Consider the following 20,493-nt stretch of genomic DNA (forward strand, 5'->3'; position numbering starts at 1 on the left):
ACCCTTAGTTTGCTTCATGTATTTGACCGTTTTGCTGCTGTATTTCTTATTTGATGTTTACGTGCGAATAGCCCAAACGGCACACTAAATGAGACTCCGGCGCATCGCACTGGGTGCTTTCACACCGACAGTATTCACTAGCGTTCGTTCTGTCTCCACCCGAGAGACGCTGTCGGTTGAGGAGCAGCGTTACCTGGACCAGGAGTTGCCCCCGAGAGAGCTCTTGACGAGTCTCCGCTCTCGTGATCGGTCTCCAACCGATGACAATGAGACAGACGTAACCGTACCTGGTGATTCGTTTGGCATCATGCGAAACCGTGTGGCGTTCTACAAACCAGTGCCACGGGACGTCTATTCAGGCGAGCTTGGTGAGTGCTTCCCTGAAGGGTGCCACCCACTGCGGTGTGTCAATCCTGCAACATTACATCACCTCAGCGAGCGGTTTGGTGTTAGCATTAGGGAAGCCGTGAAGGCTATGCAGAACGCGCAAATGGACATAAATATAGCTATAGATGAACTCTGCAGGCGGAAATGCATCGACCCTCCGGCGGGGAGTTTTGGTTTGGTTGGTTTGGAATCGTATACGTCTGAAACATTTTGTTTGGTGAACTTCACCCTCCCGAGCCTAGAGGCAACACGAGATGATGATGTATTGGACGCCTTACACGAACTTACCCTTTCTGCGGCGGAGATCCCGCTTGATACACCCACGGAAGATCTCGTAGACAAATTTGTCAATAACTGGACTGTGGAAGACGGAAGGAGTTGCAAAGATGTACTGGATATGTACGATTTGGGGGTAAATAAGATCGTTTTATTACCTCATGGGGACTATAGTGTCGAGGGCTTCTATGTTTTGCATCCAGTGAAGGAAGATACACCAAATATAGGAACGGGTGCTGCGGCTTGTTGCCTAGATCTTAGGACAGGTATACACAACCGGTTTCGATTTCACGTGGAACGCATCGCCGATTCAGTAAGTGAGCACGTTATTCGAGAATTGGTGCACTACGGGCAGGACGTGCATGTTCTCAGGCAAGCGTATTGGTTCAAGCCGGAATACAGTGTCGAGGAGTATATCCGTTTCAAGGAGTCATTACTACAACCGAGCGCCTCTGTTTTCGAGATGCGCTATGCTGTCCTTGCAGTAGGTTCTTATGCGCTACCGGGCTACAGGAATCTTGTGGAGATGGAGAAGTTGAAGGTAGCACAACACAAGTATGAAAAACATTACGAGGATTTCATGTCTCCAGGTAAGTGGTTGACGAGTGATAATTCACAGCTACAAACCGTGGCTGCAGGCGGTGGGAATGCGCCCGGGGCAGCTCTGCACATGCACACAAACGGCCCAGACGTAGCATTAAATGCTATGGAAACACGAGCTGGTCCGCTTCGTCGGACACTGGAAACCTCTATTCAGGCTCATGGGGACCGCGTTTTCTCTCGTTTTTACCGGAACAACCATCACTAGTGAACACGCAACAGACCTAATCAACGGATGCGCGCGGTCGACTCATACTAACAAATTTTCTGTTGCTTTGTTTTTGCCCTAGCAACTGATGCCACCCACGTATGTGTTATGTGATTGCATCAGGCTATGCGGTTTTTTTTCCCCCATCCTCTGTCTTCAGAACAAAATCTGCTTTGTGTGTTGGGCGTTTCCCCCTCCTCTATCGTTGTTGACATGTTTTCTGTCACATTTTTGTCATGATTAAGTTATTAATATTAATATTAGCTGCTACCCCTTTGTCCCTCTACGAAAAAACACACGTCACCACATATCCGGTGATGGGGTGCCAGATTTCTGTGGGCACAACAGCTTCGCGGAGGAGCAAGGGTCTCAATGCCACACGAAGTGGGGTTGATGGGGCACTCACTTCAGGAACTGTAGATGGTCGTGATCCGAAAAGCACTGGCGCTGACAACTCAGTGAGCCTTGCTTACGCCGTGCCCGCGGTGAAACCGGTGACGTACAACGACTACCGTGGTTTTCAGGTGACTATGGTCAACGGAACGCTCGCTAAGATCAACAACATATGCCGTTGGCTTGATACTGCTCTTGATAAGCGGGAAAAAAATGGCGGCTGGTGTATGGACGTGCTCGCCGAGTCAGTCTCGTCCGGCAAGATGGAAACTAGTTTCTATTGTGAAAGCATTGTCCAAGCTTCTCACCACGTTACCCATTACTGTGGCCAAGAGAGGGCTAACGGTGTTGAATACTTTGCAGAGGTACACTCACAGCAGGTATTCGAAAAATCCGCCGTTTCAAGGACCTTCGATTGTCCCAGCGCAAAGTTCGTTTATAACAGTAGATTTGAGGAGATCCCGAGACAGTCCGATATAACGACGACCCAACTCAACAAGGAGACGTCAGATAGTGGCATTCCAAATGGGCGAGAAGCCATGATACGGTACTCGCCAACGTCTTCAGAGGACGGAGGTAGATTAAACGAGGAAAGTGAGCGAGGCGATGAGGGTGAAGGTAATGAATGACATGAATGACCTGGAAACGGGTGCAAATCAGACGGGAGAGTGGGAAATAGGAACCCCAGTGTAACATATGTGAAGGGTGTTTCCTTGGCGGTGATGAGGGTGGCTGAGCGAGCAGGTGTGGGAGACGCCAACTCGGTTGTGCAGGTGTTTCTCCATGTTCGTCGTAGATGTGAATCTTCATCTTTGGTGGAGTCGTTAGTGGGGAGGTTTTTTGTATATCCCGGCAAATTGCCCACATATGCGTGGCGTGTGTTTGTTTTATTCTTTGGGTGCGGGTTGCTCTTTCTCTTAGTGTCAAAATTGTGGGCTGCGTTTGTGTTCTTTGCTTTGTTTTTTGTCATGTGCGAAGTTTGTCGAGTTGTGCATTACCTAAATGGCCGTTCTAGTACTTTTCACTCGCGCCCCTTACCGCTTTTTTTTTTGTTAAGCACTGTCCATTCATTTGTCAAAGAAAACGTTAATACGCTTCTTTATCCACGTTCGTTCCTCTCTCGCACGTGTTTCTTATATCTCGGGACAGAATCAGCGAGGTAAAGAAAGGTAAGCAGTTGGTTTAAGTGCTAGCACTCCCTTTTTCTGAACCGTACAGAAGGAGAAGGGAAGGAAAAACAGTGGGTGATCCATAACGAAAGCGAAATCGCCCCGGCGCTGAGTTCTCCAGTCGTCGACAATTTGCCGTAACGATCACAATGAGCCGAGCTGGGTTTGACAAGTACATTACTGTCTTCAGCCCGGAAGGGTCCCTCTATCAAGTCGAATATGCCTTCAAGGCAGTTACCTACGCGGGGCTGCTAACGGTGGCCATACGTTGCAAAGATGCTGTGCTTGTTTTCACGCAGCACAGTGTTCCGGACAAGCTTATGCGACCTGAAACCATTACCTCTCTCTACAATGTGAACGATAACACTGGTGTATGCATAACTGGGAGGGCTCCCGATGGAAAGGCGCTTGTGCAGAAGGCACGTAACGAGGCGTCGGAGTACAAGTACCGCTACGGCATGCCAATGCCTGTTAGCGTCCTCGCAAAGCGAGTGGCAGACATGGCACAGGTGAGGACGCAACAAGCAGGCATGCGACTGATGGGAACCATCATGACGTTTGTGGGCATGGAACAAAACGATGAGGATGGTGCGTGGATTCCACAGATTTACTGCGTAGACCCAGCGGGGTGGTGCGGCAGCTACCACGCATGTGCCGTGGGGAAAAAGCAAATTGAGGCCTGCGCCTTTCTTGAAAAGAAACAGAAAAATGCACCATTCCACACGTTGTCCCAGAAAGAAGCCGCAATGATTGCGCTTGCGGCACTCCAGAGCGCACTCGGTGAGTCTTTGAGGGCGTCAGGTGTGGAGGTTGGGAGGTGTACAGCAGATGACCACCATTTCTCACGGGTTCCAGATAGGGAGGTGGAGGAGTGGCTAACTCTACTTGCGGAGGCTGATTAGCTTGCCGCGTATGTTTTTGTACGCGTACATTCATGTGGTGAACTCTAGGTTCCCCAAGACTCCATGAAGGGGGTTTAGTGGAGGGAAAGGGAGAAGGCGAGGGGGCGGGATTGAACGTAAACAGAGAAAGGGGGAGTGACATGTGTGGATGATCTTAGAACTAACTGCCGAGAAACGAACCGGTGCATGTCACAAGCGCTCATTTTTTTTTCACGTTTTGTGAGGTGCTAACGTTTGAAAGTTTATTTTTGTTTTACTATCTTTGCTCCTCCCCTTTTTATCTTCATTCTGGAGTGCATGGGTAATCGAGATGTGGCCGGGAATACTTCTGTGCCTTCTCTCCCCTTCTTGTCATCTTTCTCCCTTTACTGATTGATGGTTGCCGCTATTCGGCAGTTGTGTGGAAAATAACCGATGATAAAGTAATTCTGTTTTATGCTTCGACAACCCATCTACTAACTACTGTTGTTTGTTCCTCTCTTTCTCCCGTTTTTGTCGTGCCGACGGACGCGGTAGGGGAAGGATCTCACACGCAAGCGTACATATAACGGTCGGAGCGACCGCTAAAGATTACCGTAGCCTCTGTCCTTTGAAAAGATGCTGAAGGAATGGCTTCGAGGAAAGCAGAGCGAAGAACCCGTTGCGCAAGCGGAACCAGTGAAGCGAGGCGCACTGGGTGTCGATGTTGAGTCCTCACTAGAGCCTTCACAAGAGGAGATCATTGCACAGCGTGAGGATGCCTTTCGAAGGAAACTGGCAGCTAGCGCCAAAGAGGGCCCACCATCGCCAGGAAAAGTGGTTGCATATGACACGCTTCTCCGCCCCTTGCAAAGGCTTTTGCTTGATGGAAATGCAGCAGAGACGCAGGAGGGTCTCACAATCAGCGTTGCCCGCAATGCGCAGAACGTCATGATGTCTACCAAGACAATGCTTGTATCTCCACAGATGTCCAACTGGGAGTTAAGTCTACAAATGAACGGGTTCAGCGACATTGTCGTGGCGACGTATAATACGCTCAGTCGGTGGAGTTTGATGTACCAGCGTGTGAGTTCAACAGGAGCACTGCTCTTCGCGCAGTGTATGGCGCAACGACAACAAGGGATGACACAAGGCACCGTGGTCGGTATGATTCAATATCCGTGGGTCCAAGGAGGCTGTACGCAGGTACAGTACGTGAAGGATCAGTCATTTTCAGTGAGTCATGCCCAGCGTCTCATTAGGGGATTCTACCTGGGCTCGAATCTTTCATGGGATGCGCTGACTAAAGGAACATCGCTGTCATATGCGGGATGCATAACAAACCCCTCGAAAACGGGTTCACTGGCTGCGGAGTGGTCCCCCTCCAAAGGTGAATGGAAGGTGGGGCTCACGCGTAGCGACTGGGCCAGCGACGTCGAGTTCGCGATGCAGTTAGAATACACGAAGAAGGGGCAGAGCGGCTTGATGGGCCTTTTGAGCTTTGGCACAAAGAAACAGTTCGTTGGCGGAGGATCTGTAAGCACGGCCATGCTCGGATTTTCACAGTTGAAGGCGGTTGTGGAGGTTCCCTTTGGTGGTGATCGCAGTGGTTTCAACCAGTTTATGTGTATGTACAATGCGTTGTACGACATTCACTCAGGAGGTTTGAAACATGGTGTGGTATTCACTGCCTAAAAGTTATGGTGTGTCTTTGCCCAGCGGACGAAAAGGTTAGGGAATTTAAGAGCAAACATGGGAAAGGAAGTAGCGATTGGCGTGTCGTGTTTGAGAAGGAAACTTTTTTTTTTTGATTACGTTGGTGATTCGTTTTTCAATTTTTCATTACCAATCCCCCCTACTACAGGCAACTGCGGTGGTTGTGGTTCACATCGTCCGTGTATAATTCATTTATCGGTGGGCCCTGCAACCGGTAGGGTTGGTGTATGTGCAAGGGGGGAAGTCAGTGGGAGGTAGCGGGGTGGGAAACCAAAAGAGGTACGAGAAAAACAAACATATGTGTAAAACCCTTCCGGGTGCAGAAGCACAGAAAGATGGTTAAACTGACTTAGAAGAGGGGGATATCAGTGTGAGGGAAGCACATGTGTTCGAGGATGGGGAACTAAGCAAAACAAAATGTTTAAATTATAAGCAGTTATGTGCATGAACCTCCTTCTTGTGGAGCCCATCGACCGGGCGAGGAGTTCCACTTTGCAAGAGGAAAGTTCTGTGGATGCAGGAGGGAAATTGGTTAGGGGGTAAACAGGGAACAGAGGAGAAAAACAGATGGCACTCCCCCCTTTTTTAGTCTCCGGAAGTGTGGGTGCACAACCCTAACTTTACGGATGCCGTTCATTGACCGAAGCATGAGGAAGCATGCTCATTTCCCCCCCTCCCACAGCACGTGTGCTTTGTTTCTGCAGGCACACGACATTTTTAACGTTAAATATTAATCGGCTGCGTTATTTGTAAGAAATTCCTTGGCTCAGCGCGGTTAGCTTGAAGCATATTTTCGCTTATTCGAGGAATGCGGCGGGTGTGGCGTAAGGGAGGAGAAAATAGTTGATGCAAGGTGGAGCGTCGTAAGGAGTTTCATTGTGCTTCTGTGCTGAACAGGAACGACAAATTGAAATGGAGCTATATACACATGTATACATTTACTCCTTGACTGCCAGAACTGTACTACTTCCTTCTGTGCTTACACTGTCTTATGACTTCTATCCCTTTTCTATGCAGCTAATAACAACAACGTCACCACCACTGAATCTGTTCAAAAAGGCGTACGATGAGCAACAAACAAGTGGACGGTGATTTGCATTACAAGTTGTGCAAGAAAATAGCACAACTAACGAAAGTTATCTATCACCTTAACCTGCAAAATGAGGATAACGACACACGGTTCAGTGATATCCGCGAGCGGCACGATAATGAGATACGTCAGTTGCACGATGCCACAAACAAACGTGTTGAGGAGGTGAAGGAATCTTTTCGTGCGGCAGAGCAGGATCGTATTGGCATTGTAGAGAACGCGCAGAGACAATACAAGGAATCCCTAGAAGCGGCGAAGGCGGAGTACTTACGGAAGATATCTGCAATGACGGAGGATTTGAAGGCCAGCAAGGCTCGTTTCGAAACGGCAGTGAAGGACGTGGTGGCATCTTGTAAGGCTGATGCAGAAAAGGCGATAGCTGAAAAGTGCCAGTCAAAGGACGCTGAGACCGCCAATCTTGTCCGGGAATACAATGACCGGTACAAAGCGATGTTGGCGGAGCAGATGAACGCTAAAGATGAGTTAGAGAAGACGATAAACGATCTACGGTCCAAACTAGAGGGGGCTGAAAGGGCACACGCACAAGAACTGAAACAGCTGGAGGCGAAGCAAAAGGATTCTGATGCGAAGGCAGCGGCAGAATTGGCCCGGTGGAAGGAAGAGTGTGAGAAGGCACGGGAATGTGTGCAGAAATTGCAGGCGGAGTGCGACTCCCTTAGTAACTGCCTCAATGAAAAGGCGAGTTCCCTCGGGAGCTACCGTGAGACTGAGGCCAAACTACGCGAGATTGTGAAAGCGTTAGAAAATCGACTGAGTGACTCACAGAAGCAGTGCGAGACTCTCAATGACACTCTGGCTGAAAAACTTCAGGAGCTTGCAAAGAAGGATTCTATTGTCATTAATCTGGAAAATCAACGTAGTTTGCTCGAGACACGCAACAGCGAACTTACGACAAAGAATTTAGAGTTGCAAAACCAGATAAGTGTGCTGGAGAAACGCTTAGAAACGCTTAGCACCCAGCTCCACGATATTGAGAAATTAAACCAGGATGAAGCTAACCAGCACAGCCAGTTCGAGGCTCAGCTACGGGGGAAGTGTGCAGACCTACAGCGGTGTATTGAGGAGCTTGAGAAGCGGCATCTGGAGGATTTGGATCAACTCCGTAAGAGTCATGCCAAAAGTATGGCTGACTATCAGTCGTCAGCAACGAGGGCTGCCGAAGAGGCCAGTGACGAATTCCGCTGTGCGAAAGAGGAGATGGCCAGATTGCACGAGGCTGAGAAGGACAAAATGAAAAAGGAGCACGAGAAGCAAGTTGCAGAACTGAAACGGGATCACGACCGGCAAATCAACAGCATCCGGGAGAGTCTATCTACTGCTAGTCGTGCTGAGGCGGAAATGCAAGAACTGGAGAAAAAGCTGCGTGATACTATTGCTTCTTTAGAGGCTGAACTGAAGGTAGCGTGGGAGAGGTTGGAGGAAACCGACAAGTGTCTGAAGGAGGTAACGCAGAATCTAGAGGAGGAAACGCTTCGATACGCTCAGCGGTTGCAGGAATTGGAGGCGGATGCGGAGCAGCGGGTTAGAGCCGTGTGTGCCGATCGCGATGGCAAGATCTCCGCTCTTGAGGCGCAGCTTGCCGAAATTAGGCAAGAGGCGGAATCCCGGCTCAAGGAAGTTGCGAGGGAGTGGGAACAAAAACTGGAAGAAGGGCGAAACGCAAACAACAGAGGATTAGTAGCTGAGTTAGAGGCATGCCACAATGCGTACGCCCAGCAATTGAAACTATTGAGTACACTACACGAAGAGCAACTGCACCACTTCTCCCAAAAGGAAGTGATGTGCCTTGAACAAGTCACATCCCATTGCAATTCGGTAATAAAAGACATTGCAGATCGGGCAAAGAACGATACCGATGAGAAGGAGGCAGTTCATCGTGCTCTCAAAGAGAGCGGTGATCGACTACGGCAGCGTGAAGAAGATCTCCGGCGGCTAAAAGAGCAGCTTGACGGCATTCGCGGTGACGCAAATAAGCAAAGAAGCGTCATGCTTGAAGAAATCCAAGCGCTGAAGGGCCTTATAGCAAAACTTATCGCGGAGAAGGAAGGCCTGGAAGCATCCGATCGAAATATGTCTAATGAACTGCAGGAGTTGCGCCGAAATTTTGCAACCAGTCAGCGGGATGCGCTCGACGCTCAGAGGCAGGTGCAGGATCTAGAGGCTACCATTGCAACGCTGAGAGAAGATGCGAAGCGAGCAATTCAGGACGCGGAAACAAGGTTGCAGGAATCCCTCAAGGCCGTAATGGATTCTTGCGAGCAGAAGGCGAAGGCAGAACTTGACAACCTACGAGCCTCGGCTGCGATGGAGCGTGACAACTTGCAGCGACGGGCAGACGAATCTCTTTCTGCGCTGCGACTAAAGTACAATAATACACAGGAGGAACTTCGTGACGCGATGTTAAGGATTGACGGGCTTACTAACGAGTTGGGTAGGTGCTCGGAGGAGTTGAAAATGGAGCGCCAGAGGCTGGCGGCAGCAAAGTCCGAGTTTGATGAAATTCTCAGGCGGAAACAGCATGATCATGACGAGAAGATGCAACATTTGGAACAACAAGCGGAGAACATCTTGAATGAACTGGGCATGAAACACAAGATGTTTGTTGACGACCTGATTCAGCAACAGCAAGAAGAGCGTACCGGGCACAATGCAAGGTTAAGGGAGTTGCAGAGGGCGTTTGATGACCTTCGGCACCGCTATGAGTACCGAGAGTCGCGTCAGGAAGATGTGGAGATGATTAACCGCCTCATGAAGGAGGCAAAGAAAAAGGAACAGGACCTGAAGAAGGCGTTGGAGGATATGAAGATGTATAAACTTGAGCTTGTCAACCGTGAGGACAACTACAACAAAGTCTTTGGGAGGCGGCCTGTCGTTGCACCGAGGGAGGCTGCAAGTAAGTTTCAATCGCGCTGAGCAAAGGTTGTCAACCACGTTACATTTTAGTTGAGTAATCACTTGCTTCGTTTCGATATCACCCTTATTCTTTTTCCACTGTCCTTGACAACATTGTGGGGGACAGTCGGCTACCGCGATGCGGTGCCGAATAAATGTAGCAGTGCGAAGGTTTTGTCAGTGCATATAATATATAGTTGTGATTCTCATATCAGTTAATTTGCTTCTTCAGGTAGGAATGTGCGCATGCGCGCAGGGGATACAAAAGAGGAAGCGAGGAATGGTTCATTTCTTTTGCTTCTTAGCGCATCTTCAATGCGAAGATGCCACGTTTTCATTGCCATATTTAAATGCGAAGGCAGTCACTGGTTTATGCCCTTAACGTTACTCACTTTTCTTTCCCGCTTTTTTCTTTTAAAAAAATCTGCCTTTGCTTATTATTTTTTTTTCTTGCATACTCTGTGCGGTTGTGTGCCCCAACTTACGGTGGTCTGCCCTCAGCCACAAGGAAAAAACAAGGGAAAGGGAAGTGAGCGCAGGCAACTACAGTAAGGGGAAAAGAGAGTACACCACTGACCATAGGAATACTTTCAGGAAAAATAACATACACACGTGCCTGCGAGATACACAAAAAGGCGGTGTTTAAAACGTTAATTTGGGGGAAATGACAACCGCAACGGAATTGAAGCAAAAGGGTAACGAGGCGTACGCAGCAAAGCGCTTTGAAGAGGCACTGAAATACTACGAAGAAGGGCTCGCGCTCGATGGTGGGAACATCGACCTTTTAAATAATGCTGCGGCCGCAAGCTTTTCCCTCGGAAGATGTGAAGCCGCTATCTCGTTTGCGCGGCGCTCACTCGGTGTTCGAGACAACTTCAAGGCACATAAACGAGTGGGTGAGGCATTTTGGAAAATGGGAAATTTAAGGGAGGCCGCAGCAGAATACGAAAAGGCGCTGGCGTTGGAACCTACCGACAGCAGTAGTCGGGAAAATTTGCAAAAGCTGCGGCAAGAAATGAATCGGGGACAGGCGCAGTTTGGTGGCTCACCGGTGGTCATGCCCCAAATTACACCACATGGTACGGTAGGATTGCTTGTTGACACTTTAGTGTTAGTTCTTTCCTTTGCGGCGCTCGCTTCTTCACTCATTGGGGTGAACGGAAGCTCCGCTTGGTTTTTGCTATTGATAGCCGCTGCCGCGCGCCACGCTGTTATCGCACATTCCAGGCACATGCTGGTTCCCGACTTGTCTATACTCAAGTCGTGGTTTGACGTGCGCTGCACTTTGGACTTGATTCTCTGTCTTGTGGCATTGATCTCAGGAGTTCGGGCGCAACTTCCACTTGTCGTCGTTCAGGGCCTCTACAGTGCACTCTCTCTCGCTACTAACTTCTCAAGAGTGCAGCAGGTTGCACCAGCAGCTTATCAAGCGGGGTTGCGCTACGCGCAGTCGATAACTTCAAACGCTCAAAGACTCATTATGCATGCGGTGTCGTTGGAGGCTATAATGCTGTTGACTGTTATATTCTCTGGGGGAGCCATCTTCACGCTCTTCTATATACAATACGCCAAGAACTTGTATCGCATTGATGGAAACGTACGGCTTGCGTTCTACGGAATTCGGGAGAATTTGACTCAGCTCGCCCGTAAGGGGTTCATGCCGGCTTTCGTAGACTCAACGTTACAGAGGGTTTGCGACACTCTGTACCAGTTCTCTCAGCAACCGTTTTGATGGCTTTGTGCACCATTTACTTTCTTTGTAGCCATCTCCTGACTTCTGCGTTCCGCTGCTGTGGTTACATTTCATTTTCAAGTTATACCAGCATCTTGGTGTGTTATCAATGACTCCTGCCAATGGGTAGTGAGGAAATTCCTGTGGCAGCACTGTCTTCCAAAGGTACGGGCACTGTCTCATCGTCATAATTAGCGCCTTCACGAATGAGTACTACAGTTAGTCCCTCGGTTCTCCGTTCTCCTCCACATGATCTGTTGTATTTACTTCCTTCCTCTTCTCTGTTTCACGACTGCGCTGCCGCAACTACACTTTCTTTTGATCTGATTCACCTCTTAACTCCCATGCGTTTACTTTAGGTAGTGGGCCACGCTTTCAATTATCTGAAGGAACTTAATGCAGCACGTGGGAACGCGGTCGGGCAAAAGTGAGGCGAAGGATGCGGCGGTTTCCACGGACAACTCGACGCATGAGGACGCGGCGCACACCATCATGGAGATTGACCGCCTTACCGAGCAGGGGGTTGCCGCGGCGGATGTCGCTAAGCTGCGGCAGGCGGGTATATTCACCGTGACTGGGATTCACATGCAGTGCCGAAAGGATCTTGTTCTTATCAAGGGTTTGTCTGATGCCAAAGTTGACAAAATTATCGAGGCGGCACGGAAGTTATCGGATTGCGGTTTCAGCGTTGGAACGGCTTACCTGCAACAGAGAGGGAGGGTGACCCGTGTAACAACTGGAAGCACGGCTCTGGATCAGTTGTTGGGCGGTGGCATAGAAAGCATGTCAATTACGGAGGCGTTTGGTGAGTTCCGAACCGGTAAAACGCAGATAGCACACACATTGTGCGTAACGTGCCAACTCCCCATTTCAATGGGGGGGGGCAATGGTAAAGCTATTTATGTTGACACAGAGGCAACTTTCAGACCTGAGCGGATTAAGCCCATCGCAGAGCGTTTTGGTCTCGACGTTGAGGCCGTACTGGGGAACATTCTCGTGGCACGAGCTTACACGCACGAGCATCAGATGCACCTCTTGTCAATGGTTGCTGCGAAGATGGTAGAGGATCAGTTCAGTCTCCTTGTTGTAGACAGTGTAACGGCTCTCTTTCGCGTGGATTTTTCTGGCAGAGGGGAGCTCGCGGAGCGGCAGCAGAAACTGGCCAAGATGTTGAGCAACATGATTAAACTTGCGGAGGAGTATAACGTTGCTGTGTACATAACAAATCAGGTGGTTGCGGATCCTGGTGGCGCCTCCATGTTTGTGGCCGACCCCAAAAAGCCTATTGGAGGTCATATTCTTGCGCATGCCTCAACGACGCGACTGTCGCTGCGCAAAGGACGGGGGGATCAGCGCGTGTGTAAGATATATGACAGTCCGTCGTTGCCGGAGGTGGAATGTGTTTTCAGCATATCGGAGCAAGGGATTGTTGACGCACGTGAGTAGGTAGCTTTCCTATGGAATGTTTCTACTTGCTACTGTTGTGTTTTCATCATACCTTTGCCGTTCCCTGTTATTTGTTTCGCGTGTGTGTTTGTGTGCGTGGGAGTATCTGGCGTAGCCGGTTGATGGTGTGTGATGTGGTGTTGACGTCTTCAGCTGCACTTTGCCTGGTTTGTTCTTCCGTCTGACATTTACTTTGTCCCAACGCTTTCCTTTTTATTTTCAATTCTTCCCTCAGCTATTGTGATTACTTTTACATATCCCTTTATTTGCACAGAGTTTTCTTATTGCGTCTCTGGAGCGCTTTCTTCCCGAGATCCACTCTCGGAGTGTGGGGGCGAGATTGAGGTTAACAGAACAGAAAACCCTCAACATACGAATCTCGTCGGGGAGAGTGTGCTTCCGACCCTCCGTGCTTTCCCTCGTTGTTTTATCCTTAAGATCTCGACGTTTATATTTAGGCAACAGACTATTATTTTTTTTTGTTAATGTGACATGCTTTCGTACATTTCCATCGCATGGCCGTTGATAATAGTTTCAACAGTGACGTTCTACCTCCCTTTGATTGTAGTGGGTTCATTTTTCCGCTGTTGTACTTTGCTTAAACCTGTTGCGTTATTTGGGTTTTACTCCGTCACATCTGTTTCCACCTTTTCGCTACTTGTTTTGTATTTCTCTACACCCTCCACTCGTTTCACCAAACAGTTGTGCAGCTATGGAAATAGTTGTAAGTGCTTCATCAACATGACAAACTAACGGAATCACGAGACGCAAATTAAAGGGAGGGCGTGCGAGTTAATTTCACAGAAGGAACACACGGCGAGGTTTCAGTTACCCGAAGGCGTTCGGTTACACGGTGTGGGGCGCGCTGTGTATCGTTTCTTACCACGGATGTTCGAACTGTAACTGCTAGTCGTGTTGGGAAGCACATTTTTCAGGGTAAAAAAAATATCCTGCTTCGTCCTTCTACCCACATGATTCCATTGAAAAGGTGCTTCATAGTGAGCAGTGAAAAGTGTTGACTTCATTGTTTCGCCTCCCGTTTTGCATATTACATCCCCCCTTCATTTAGCATAGAGTGCTGAGTGTCGTTGGGGGGCTATTTTTTAATGCCAGAGCATGTGAAGATAATTAATTTCAAACCTCTTTTAACGTAGCGGTCGTTTGTTCGCGTGTTATTCTATCATTTCCCCTCTTTTTTAGGAAAATTTTTTTCCCATCAGTAAGTCCGCGGACGGCCACACTTGAAGTGTTGAATGCAATAGGCTTGCACCATGCAAAAGGTCGGCGTCAAGGCATTGTACTCCAGGCGCCAAGAGATTAAGGAGCGGATGATGCATTATAATGCTGCCTGCAGACGGGACATGCGGCTTAGCGACCTGCGGCTTCGGCGGGAGGAGTCAGACAAGCCTGCCCAGCCCACAGCCAACGAATATGCTTTTATAGGATCTGAATTCGAGTGCGATCTGACCGACCCATCGGTAGTCGACCTTCTCGTTGAGTTGGAGAACGAGATTCGAAATGAGCAGATGATTGAGTTGTATGAAGAAGCCCAAAATCAAGACTGGGAGGCATACTATTTTCACCTGTGCAGCCCGTAGGACCAGGCTGCAGCAACGTAACAGCAAACAGAATACGTATATATATATATGCATACATATGTTTCCATACATGTGGTAAACACACTGTTTGGAAGTGTGCGATTACGAGTGTGGCGGAATCGAACGCTTGATAGGCAGTGAACAGACAGGTAAAATAGAAATAGGCTATGGTTGACGGGGTTTCCCTACCCTTTTTGTATATATAAGGTAACATGCTTTTTTTCCTTTTTGCGTCCTGCTGCAAATTGATGCTATGTTTTCTCCGTTTTATCCAATGCATAAATGCGTTTCTCAGCCGCTGCAGTGCGGGTGGGGCGATTACTCTGCGAATACTCCTTTCTGTGTGCTAGAGTACTGGGAGATATTAGCTCGGTTGTTGGAGTACTAGTGCGTCACGATGAATGGTGTTGCACCAATAACGGATAATTTATTGATGCAGCTGCGCTCATTTTTTGTTGAATGTTGTGAGCCCCCGCAGTGTATGACGGAGCTGCTCTCCGGGGAAGCTCTTCCCACTAGGAATCTATGGACGCTTGATGTGGACTGCATGAAGTTACTGGCGGCTTGTCCATCCGTTGCGGACCTCCTGTTCTACCATACTACCACCCTCATGGACGCGCTCAGAAAAATCTGTGCGGAGGTTTGCGCCAAAGCTGGGCGCCATCTTAACCCTAGTGATTTATCACCACGGCTTTCGCATCTTCCTACAGTGGGAACCCCGCCGCCCTCGCTGCCTCCCCAGCGCGGGATATTGGTTAGTGTTTGTGGATCAATTGTCCGGATGAATACAAAGAAGGTGGTACCGCTGGTGCGCAAGTTAAAGTGCTTCAAATGCCTTGAGACAGTGGAGTTGACCTCAAGCCCGTTTGACCGCTCAACAAAGTTGAAACCTCATTGTGCGAACAAAGAATGCAAAGGAGAGGAGTTGCAGCAGATTGGGCAGGTGTGGATGGACTACGCGGAGTGCCGACTGCAGCAGCGCCATAGCGAGAGTGGCCGACTTCCTCGCACGCTTCTTATAACGCTTGAAGATGACCTCTCGAAAAAATGTACTGTAGGTCAGTTGGTGGAGGTGATTGGTATTCTTTTCCCAAAATGGCGCAATACTTACCCAAATGCGTTGCCAATCATTGAACCCACCATTTGGGCGCTCAACGTTAACGTGATGGACTCCTACCGCGATGGCGGAAGTTTCAACGCGTCTGCGGCGGCAAAGCGGAGGCACAATGGACAGGTAGAAGAGTCCGCCTTTACACCCGAGTCCTTTTATTCCTCGTTCGGCAAAGACAAATTTGGTAGAGGGAGCGCGTTGGTGAATTCCGTTTGTCCACATTTGGCGGGACTCTTCGCTCCTCGCATGGCTGTTATTTTGGCGACTTTGGGTGGGACATCCACGGTTGGGAAGACGCGCATGCATGTCCGCTCCACAATCCATTGCCTTTTTGTTGGTGATTCTTCCACAGGAAAATCACAGTTACTACGATGCGCAGCCCTTTTAGCCCCACGAAGCACTTCCACGACTGGCATGGGGAGCACTTCCGCTGGTCTCACGGTTGCGGCATCGAAAGAGCAAGGAGAGTGGGTATTGGAGCCTGGCGCTTTGGTATTGAGTGATGGGGGTGTTTGTGTTATTGACGAGCTTCGGACCGTTTCTGTTGGTGATAGGGCCTCCCTTCATGAAGCAATGGAGCAACAAACGATATCCGTGGCCAAAGCTGGAATGGTGACCAAACTGCGTACCTGCTGCTCTGTTATATCTGCTTGTAATCCCCCAACCCGTCAAAATGGGACCGAAATTGGTGTTGGTGGGCCACTGTTGAGCCGTTTCGACTTCGTCTTTCTTCTTTGGGACACCCCGTCACCCGAAACGGACGACCGTATCGCCACGCATATCCTCAACTATTCGCAAGCTGGAAGGTTGCCGGATTCGGTGCTGTCGCTCGATGATGTGGGTCGCTACTTGCGGTGGGTTCACGCACATTACTCCCAGAATGGGGGTCCGCTGCTCACCGACGGAGCCTCACGGCTTATCAAGGCGTACTATGAAATGCAGCAGCGCCGCGGCGCGGTGCCAAACCTTGCTGATTGTGTACCGATCACAATTCGCTTACTGGAATCTCTTGTTCGCGTAACGCAGGCGTACGCGAAACTGCACCTGGAGCGCGTTTGCACGGAAATGGACGCGGCATTTACGGTATTCCTTTTTGAACAAAGCGCATACAGTCTTAAATGTCCATTAGAAGTACTTGGACCAGATGTTTACACAAGCTCAAAGTGTTTGGAGGAGTATTTCCTCGATCTCAGTCCCAAGGGCGTGGAGAAGCAGCGCACAATCCTGCAAGCCATCACAGACACGTTTTCCAGTTGCAGCAGCACCCTTGATTCTGAGACAACGCTTGAAAATGTGCCGCAGGATTTGGCTGCCGGTGAGTGGCTCAGTAAGTTAAGGGCTCCTCATGAGAAAACGCCCTCCCCTGATCGTCTTGTGGGTAAACGAAGCAACTCAGATTCTGGTACACTTGAAGCTGCGTTGAGAAGCGTGAAGCGTTTGGTGGCTGAGGTGAGAACTCCGAGGGAAGAACCACAAACGGTGATATGTTATCCGGCTGATTCTTTATCTCAGCTCTCTGCCCCACCTGTTTCATTACCCCCCGCAAGGACACCAAACAGGCTTCGTGATGCCAAAGAAATCATGCGTAGTTTGTCGTTTAATGCATGATCTCGCTAAGCAGTGGTTTATGGACAGTGTCGAACTCTTATCCCTCTAGTTATTTTCCTTGTTTTTATGTTGAGTGTGTCGACTGAGAAGGGGAGGGATGATATGATTCTTCCCCTAACTGGCTTTGCATACACAATTGGGGCCATCTGTTCTTATTTTTCCTCCTATCTCCTCTCCCTCCCGGTGTGTGTCAGAGGGAGGGTGACGCCGTAGTTATTATTAGTTCCTCCTTGTGTAGTCGTCTTTTTTGTTTTTGTTTTTGCTCTCGTTTTGCGCGCATCTTTCAGCCATAACCACTTAGTTTTCACTTTCTCCTGCGTGGCCAACCCATTTTGGTGGAGTGCCTATGTGTGATGATCTCACTCCTCATAACTTTAGAGTAAGCGGTGGCCATTTACACATTTCAGTGTTGTCGACTGAGCCCGTGTATGGATCAGAAATGTAGCTTTGTGCCGATTGCACGTCATCCCTTTGTGTTACTTCTCCCCCTTATTTATCCCTTCCCTTCCCATTTTCGCTTGGTTTTGTTTATTGTTGGCGCTCTTGCACCAACCTCACCGACACAGTGAGTGGGTTACTGCCGTTATGGGGATTCTTTTTTTTACGCGGTTCGCAACCAACTTAAAAAGAAAAAAAGGGAGATTTGCGCGCCGGGGGGAGGGGCGTTATGGAGAGTGCCAATGCTAAAGAGAATATTACGGTGGTTGGGAGGCACATGATGAAAGTATCGACTGGAGCTGAATGATCTATCACCAAACGTTTGGGGGAGAGGGCCGCTGCTGTGGTGTGTTGTTTCAAGAGTGTGTTTATATTCTTTATTGAGTCATTGAAGTGCCAATCGAGTAACATGTAGTTGTAAAAGGACTTTTACCCTTTTTAGTGGATGCGTTTCTAGCATGTTGCTTAGCATATAAGAGTTTAGTAAGTGACCCACTGCACCACCGTTGCACAGGTCTTTTGTGTGCTATTGTGCTGCCTGTAGTAGTAGTACCTCAGGCACTCAGCGAGCGTTAATAACACTCCTTTCTCTCTCCCTCTATCACCATTGTTGTGTACCCCATGCTGTAGCCGTCGTAAGGGTGTAACTGAGGTAAATATGATACAACATTGATTACCATCGTTCCTGATCGTCACGACGGGCCTTCGCTACCCATAAAGATCATCGACTTCTCTGCATAGAGCACGACTGATCTGTTTAACCATATGTAAAAACAGATATATATTTGTGCGTGATGTAATTGTCTTTTCTATATTCCCACCTTCTTGAGCTGTACCTTCTTCTGTCAACTCCTCTTTATTTTGCACAGCCCAACTCGAGGTGAGGCAGACTAAGCGCTTTTAGAACCAAGTGCTTCAGCTTCCACCGAATCGATGGCCGAACCCGTGCTTCCCCCTCCAAGAAACGTGGCCACATTTTACCCACAGGCGCTTACTTCCGTGCAGCGCGGAGGAGCTGAGGACACTGATATCCTGACACCTGAAACGACTTATTCATCGAGTGAGAGCCAGCGTATTGTCGTTGGCAAATTTGTGCCGGATCCGAATGATGATGACCCGTCTAACCCAAAGTATGTCCCGCAGACCGCCCTGTCGCGCGTCCGTGCCAGGCTCCCGATGATCTCTCGGAACCAGGGCAGTATATCGCGCTCCACGTACACACTGGAGGAAGAAGTAGCACCTCGAGAGGAGGGGCGGAGGAGTAGCGCCCCCGTATCCAACAGTGGAGCAAATTCTGGGGGTAAAATATATTATACACTCGTAAAACCAATTTACTCGTTCTCAGCAGGGAGTCTCTTCTTTCCCATTCAGCGATACGGCGGCGCGAGGGCGCGCAGCGCGAACCCTGGGCAGATCAACCTCACATACCACGGAAATGATCGCCCATCCCTTCGGTTTGATGCGGTGTCGGTTCAGAAGAATAACCTAAATCGGATGTGCCTTTATAAGCTCGGACCTGGAGTAGTGGCGTTCAAGGTTGTCATCGACGCGTTTGAGGCTTCAGGCATGAAGTACACAGCATCAAACGAGCTGTTTAACGTGATATGGGCAAAGCGGGCAACGACATATATTCTTTCCCATCTTGGCCCTTACCAAAAGGTTAATCACTTCCCTGGGACATGGGGTATTGGACGTAAAGATAGTTTGGCTACCAACATTCAAAAGATGCAGCGCTACTTTGGGCTTGACAACTTCAATGTTATCCCAATGACATTTCTTTTACCAAAGCAGCGTTCCCAGTTGGAGGACTACGTGAACGAAAATCCGGATAGTGCTGATGATCCACTAATCTTCATTGTAAAGCCCAGCGCTTCGAGTTGCGGTCGTGGAATTCGTTTGTATCGGGGTATGCCACCCATGCCGACAGGCTCCAAAAATGCGGTATGCCAGCGGTATGTGGGAAACCCGATGATGATCTTCGGACGGAAGTTTGACCTACGGTTGTACTGCGTCGTTACATCATTTGATCCATTACGTATTTATATTTTCGATGAGGGCCTTGTTCGTTTTGCGGCGCAGAAGTACCCGGGAATGGACAAGGATTTGGACAATGTTCAGAAACATCTGACCAACTATTCCGTGAACAAAACCGCTGAGTTGAATCGGGCGAGCCGTGGTAAGACATACGACTCCGATGACCCATTAGATATTAAGTGGTGTCTCTCCGACTTGCGTGAGTTCTTAGACAAGAACGTAGAAAACGGTAGGAGGGTATGGGAAAAGGTTTTGAGTAGTTGCGATGACGTGGTAATAAAAGCTTTTCTCAGTATTGAACACGAGGTAGTTGAGCGGCTCCGCAAGGAGTGTCGCAACAAAACAGGGCGGGGGTGCTTTGAACTTTACGGCTTAGATTTAATGGCCGACGATCAGTACAACGTTCGTCTTATTGAGGTGAATATCATGCCGTCCCTGGCGACGGGAACACCTCTGGACAAGGCTGTCAAGTCGCGCATGCTCGCACATTTATTAACTCTTATTCGCGTCGTTCCACATCAACGTGATGCCCCTGCGACGAATTTCCAACAGGAATATGGAGGGGCGTCACCACCTAATTACAACAAACGGTACCGATTCGGACGTCATCCTCACAAGGCGGGGGAAATGATTCGGAAGTCACTTCTCACACGTTTCAACGACCCCAAAGAACCCGAGTCTATTCTGAGCCCTGCAGAACACATGATGCTTTTGGAAGCGGAAGAGGAACTGGCATGCGCCGGGGGATTCCGTCGGATATTTCCTCGAGCTGACAATGTGTTGTCTTACTTACCATTTTTTTCTCATGGGGTGCTCCGGAACAATTATCTTCTCGCATCAAGCGTTATGATGCAGGAAAAGAAGACAGCGTGACGATGGAGCAGATGACTTTGGTGGTATGTGTTTTTTTTTTT

General features: G+C 49.1%; 9 protein-coding genes and 2 pseudogenes across 11 annotated transcripts; all 11 read left to right on the forward strand.

Moving 5' to 3' along the window:
• Positions 1 to 88: 88 nt before the first annotated feature.
• TEOVI_000405000 (uncharacterized protein) lies at positions 89 to 1,471 on the forward strand (the record flags this gene model as incomplete). Its single annotated transcript, XM_067226866.1, has 1 exon — positions 89 to 1,471. The coding sequence occupies one exon, from the start codon at positions 89 to 91 to the stop codon at positions 1,469 to 1,471; it is 1,383 nt and encodes a 460-aa protein (XP_067082967.1).
• A 236-nt stretch (positions 1,472 to 1,707) lies between these two features.
• Positions 1,708 to 2,493, forward strand: TEOVI_000405100:pseudogene (annotated as a pseudogene). Its single transcript has one exon. A coding segment is annotated over exon 1 (786 nt).
• Positions 2,494 to 2,586: 93 nt separating this feature from the next.
• TEOVI_000405200:pseudogene lies at positions 2,587 to 2,913 on the forward strand (annotated as a pseudogene). The gene has a single exon. A coding segment is annotated over exon 1 (327 nt).
• Positions 2,914 to 3,182: 269 nt separating this feature from the next.
• On the forward strand, positions 3,183 to 3,935 carry TEOVI_000405300 (proteasome alpha 1 subunit, putative; the record flags this gene model as incomplete). Its single annotated transcript, XM_067226867.1, has 1 exon — positions 3,183 to 3,935. The coding sequence occupies one exon, from the start codon at positions 3,183 to 3,185 to the stop codon at positions 3,933 to 3,935; it is 753 nt and encodes a 250-aa protein (XP_067082968.1).
• Positions 3,936 to 4,532: 597 nt separating this feature from the next.
• Positions 4,533 to 5,588, forward strand: TEOVI_000405400 (Archaic translocase outer mitochondrial membrane 40; the record flags this gene model as incomplete). The annotated part of the gene is made up of 1 exon (XM_067226868.1): positions 4,533 to 5,588. The coding sequence occupies one exon, from the start codon at positions 4,533 to 4,535 to the stop codon at positions 5,586 to 5,588; it is 1,056 nt and encodes a 351-aa protein (XP_067082969.1).
• Positions 5,589 to 6,675: 1,087 nt separating this feature from the next.
• TEOVI_000405500 (uncharacterized protein) lies at positions 6,676 to 9,633 on the forward strand (the record flags this gene model as incomplete). Its single annotated transcript, XM_067226869.1, has 1 exon — positions 6,676 to 9,633. One exon carries the CDS (start codon positions 6,676 to 6,678, stop codon positions 9,631 to 9,633), a length of 2,958 nt encoding a protein of 985 aa, XP_067082970.1.
• Positions 9,634 to 10,276: 643 nt separating this feature from the next.
• On the forward strand, positions 10,277 to 11,344 carry TEOVI_000405600 (TPR repeat/Tetratricopeptide repeat, putative; the record flags this gene model as incomplete). Its single annotated transcript, XM_067226870.1, has 1 exon — positions 10,277 to 11,344. The coding sequence occupies one exon, from the start codon at positions 10,277 to 10,279 to the stop codon at positions 11,342 to 11,344; it is 1,068 nt and encodes a 355-aa protein (XP_067082971.1).
• Positions 11,345 to 11,740: 396 nt separating this feature from the next.
• Positions 11,741 to 12,790, forward strand: TEOVI_000405700 (meiotic recombination protein DMC1, putative; the record flags this gene model as incomplete). The annotated part of the gene is made up of 1 exon (XM_067226871.1): positions 11,741 to 12,790. One exon carries the CDS (start codon positions 11,741 to 11,743, stop codon positions 12,788 to 12,790), a length of 1,050 nt encoding a protein of 349 aa, XP_067082972.1.
• A 1,271-nt stretch (positions 12,791 to 14,061) lies between these two features.
• Positions 14,062 to 14,388, forward strand: TEOVI_000405800 (uncharacterized protein; the record flags this gene model as incomplete). Its single annotated transcript, XM_067226872.1, has 1 exon — positions 14,062 to 14,388. One exon carries the CDS (start codon positions 14,062 to 14,064, stop codon positions 14,386 to 14,388), a length of 327 nt encoding a protein of 108 aa, XP_067082973.1.
• Positions 14,389 to 14,785: 397 nt separating this feature from the next.
• Positions 14,786 to 17,107, forward strand: TEOVI_000405900 (DNA replication licensing factor MCM9, putative; the record flags this gene model as incomplete). Its single annotated transcript, XM_067226873.1, has 1 exon — positions 14,786 to 17,107. One exon carries the CDS (start codon positions 14,786 to 14,788, stop codon positions 17,105 to 17,107), a length of 2,322 nt encoding a protein of 773 aa, XP_067082974.1.
• Positions 17,108 to 18,478: 1,371 nt separating this feature from the next.
• On the forward strand, positions 18,479 to 20,452 carry TEOVI_000406000 (tubulin tyrosine ligase protein, putative; the record flags this gene model as incomplete). Its single annotated transcript, XM_067226874.1, has 1 exon — positions 18,479 to 20,452. One exon carries the CDS (start codon positions 18,479 to 18,481, stop codon positions 20,450 to 20,452), a length of 1,974 nt encoding a protein of 657 aa, XP_067082975.1.
• Between the last annotated feature and the right edge of the window lie 41 nt (positions 20,453 to 20,493).

The sequence above is a fragment of the Trypanosoma equiperdum genome, assembly GCF_001457755.1.
Source record: "Trypanosoma equiperdum strain OVI genome assembly, contig: ctg_862, whole genome shotgun sequence".
NCBI classification, from domain to species: domain Eukaryota; phylum Euglenozoa; class Kinetoplastea; order Trypanosomatida; family Trypanosomatidae; genus Trypanosoma; species Trypanosoma equiperdum.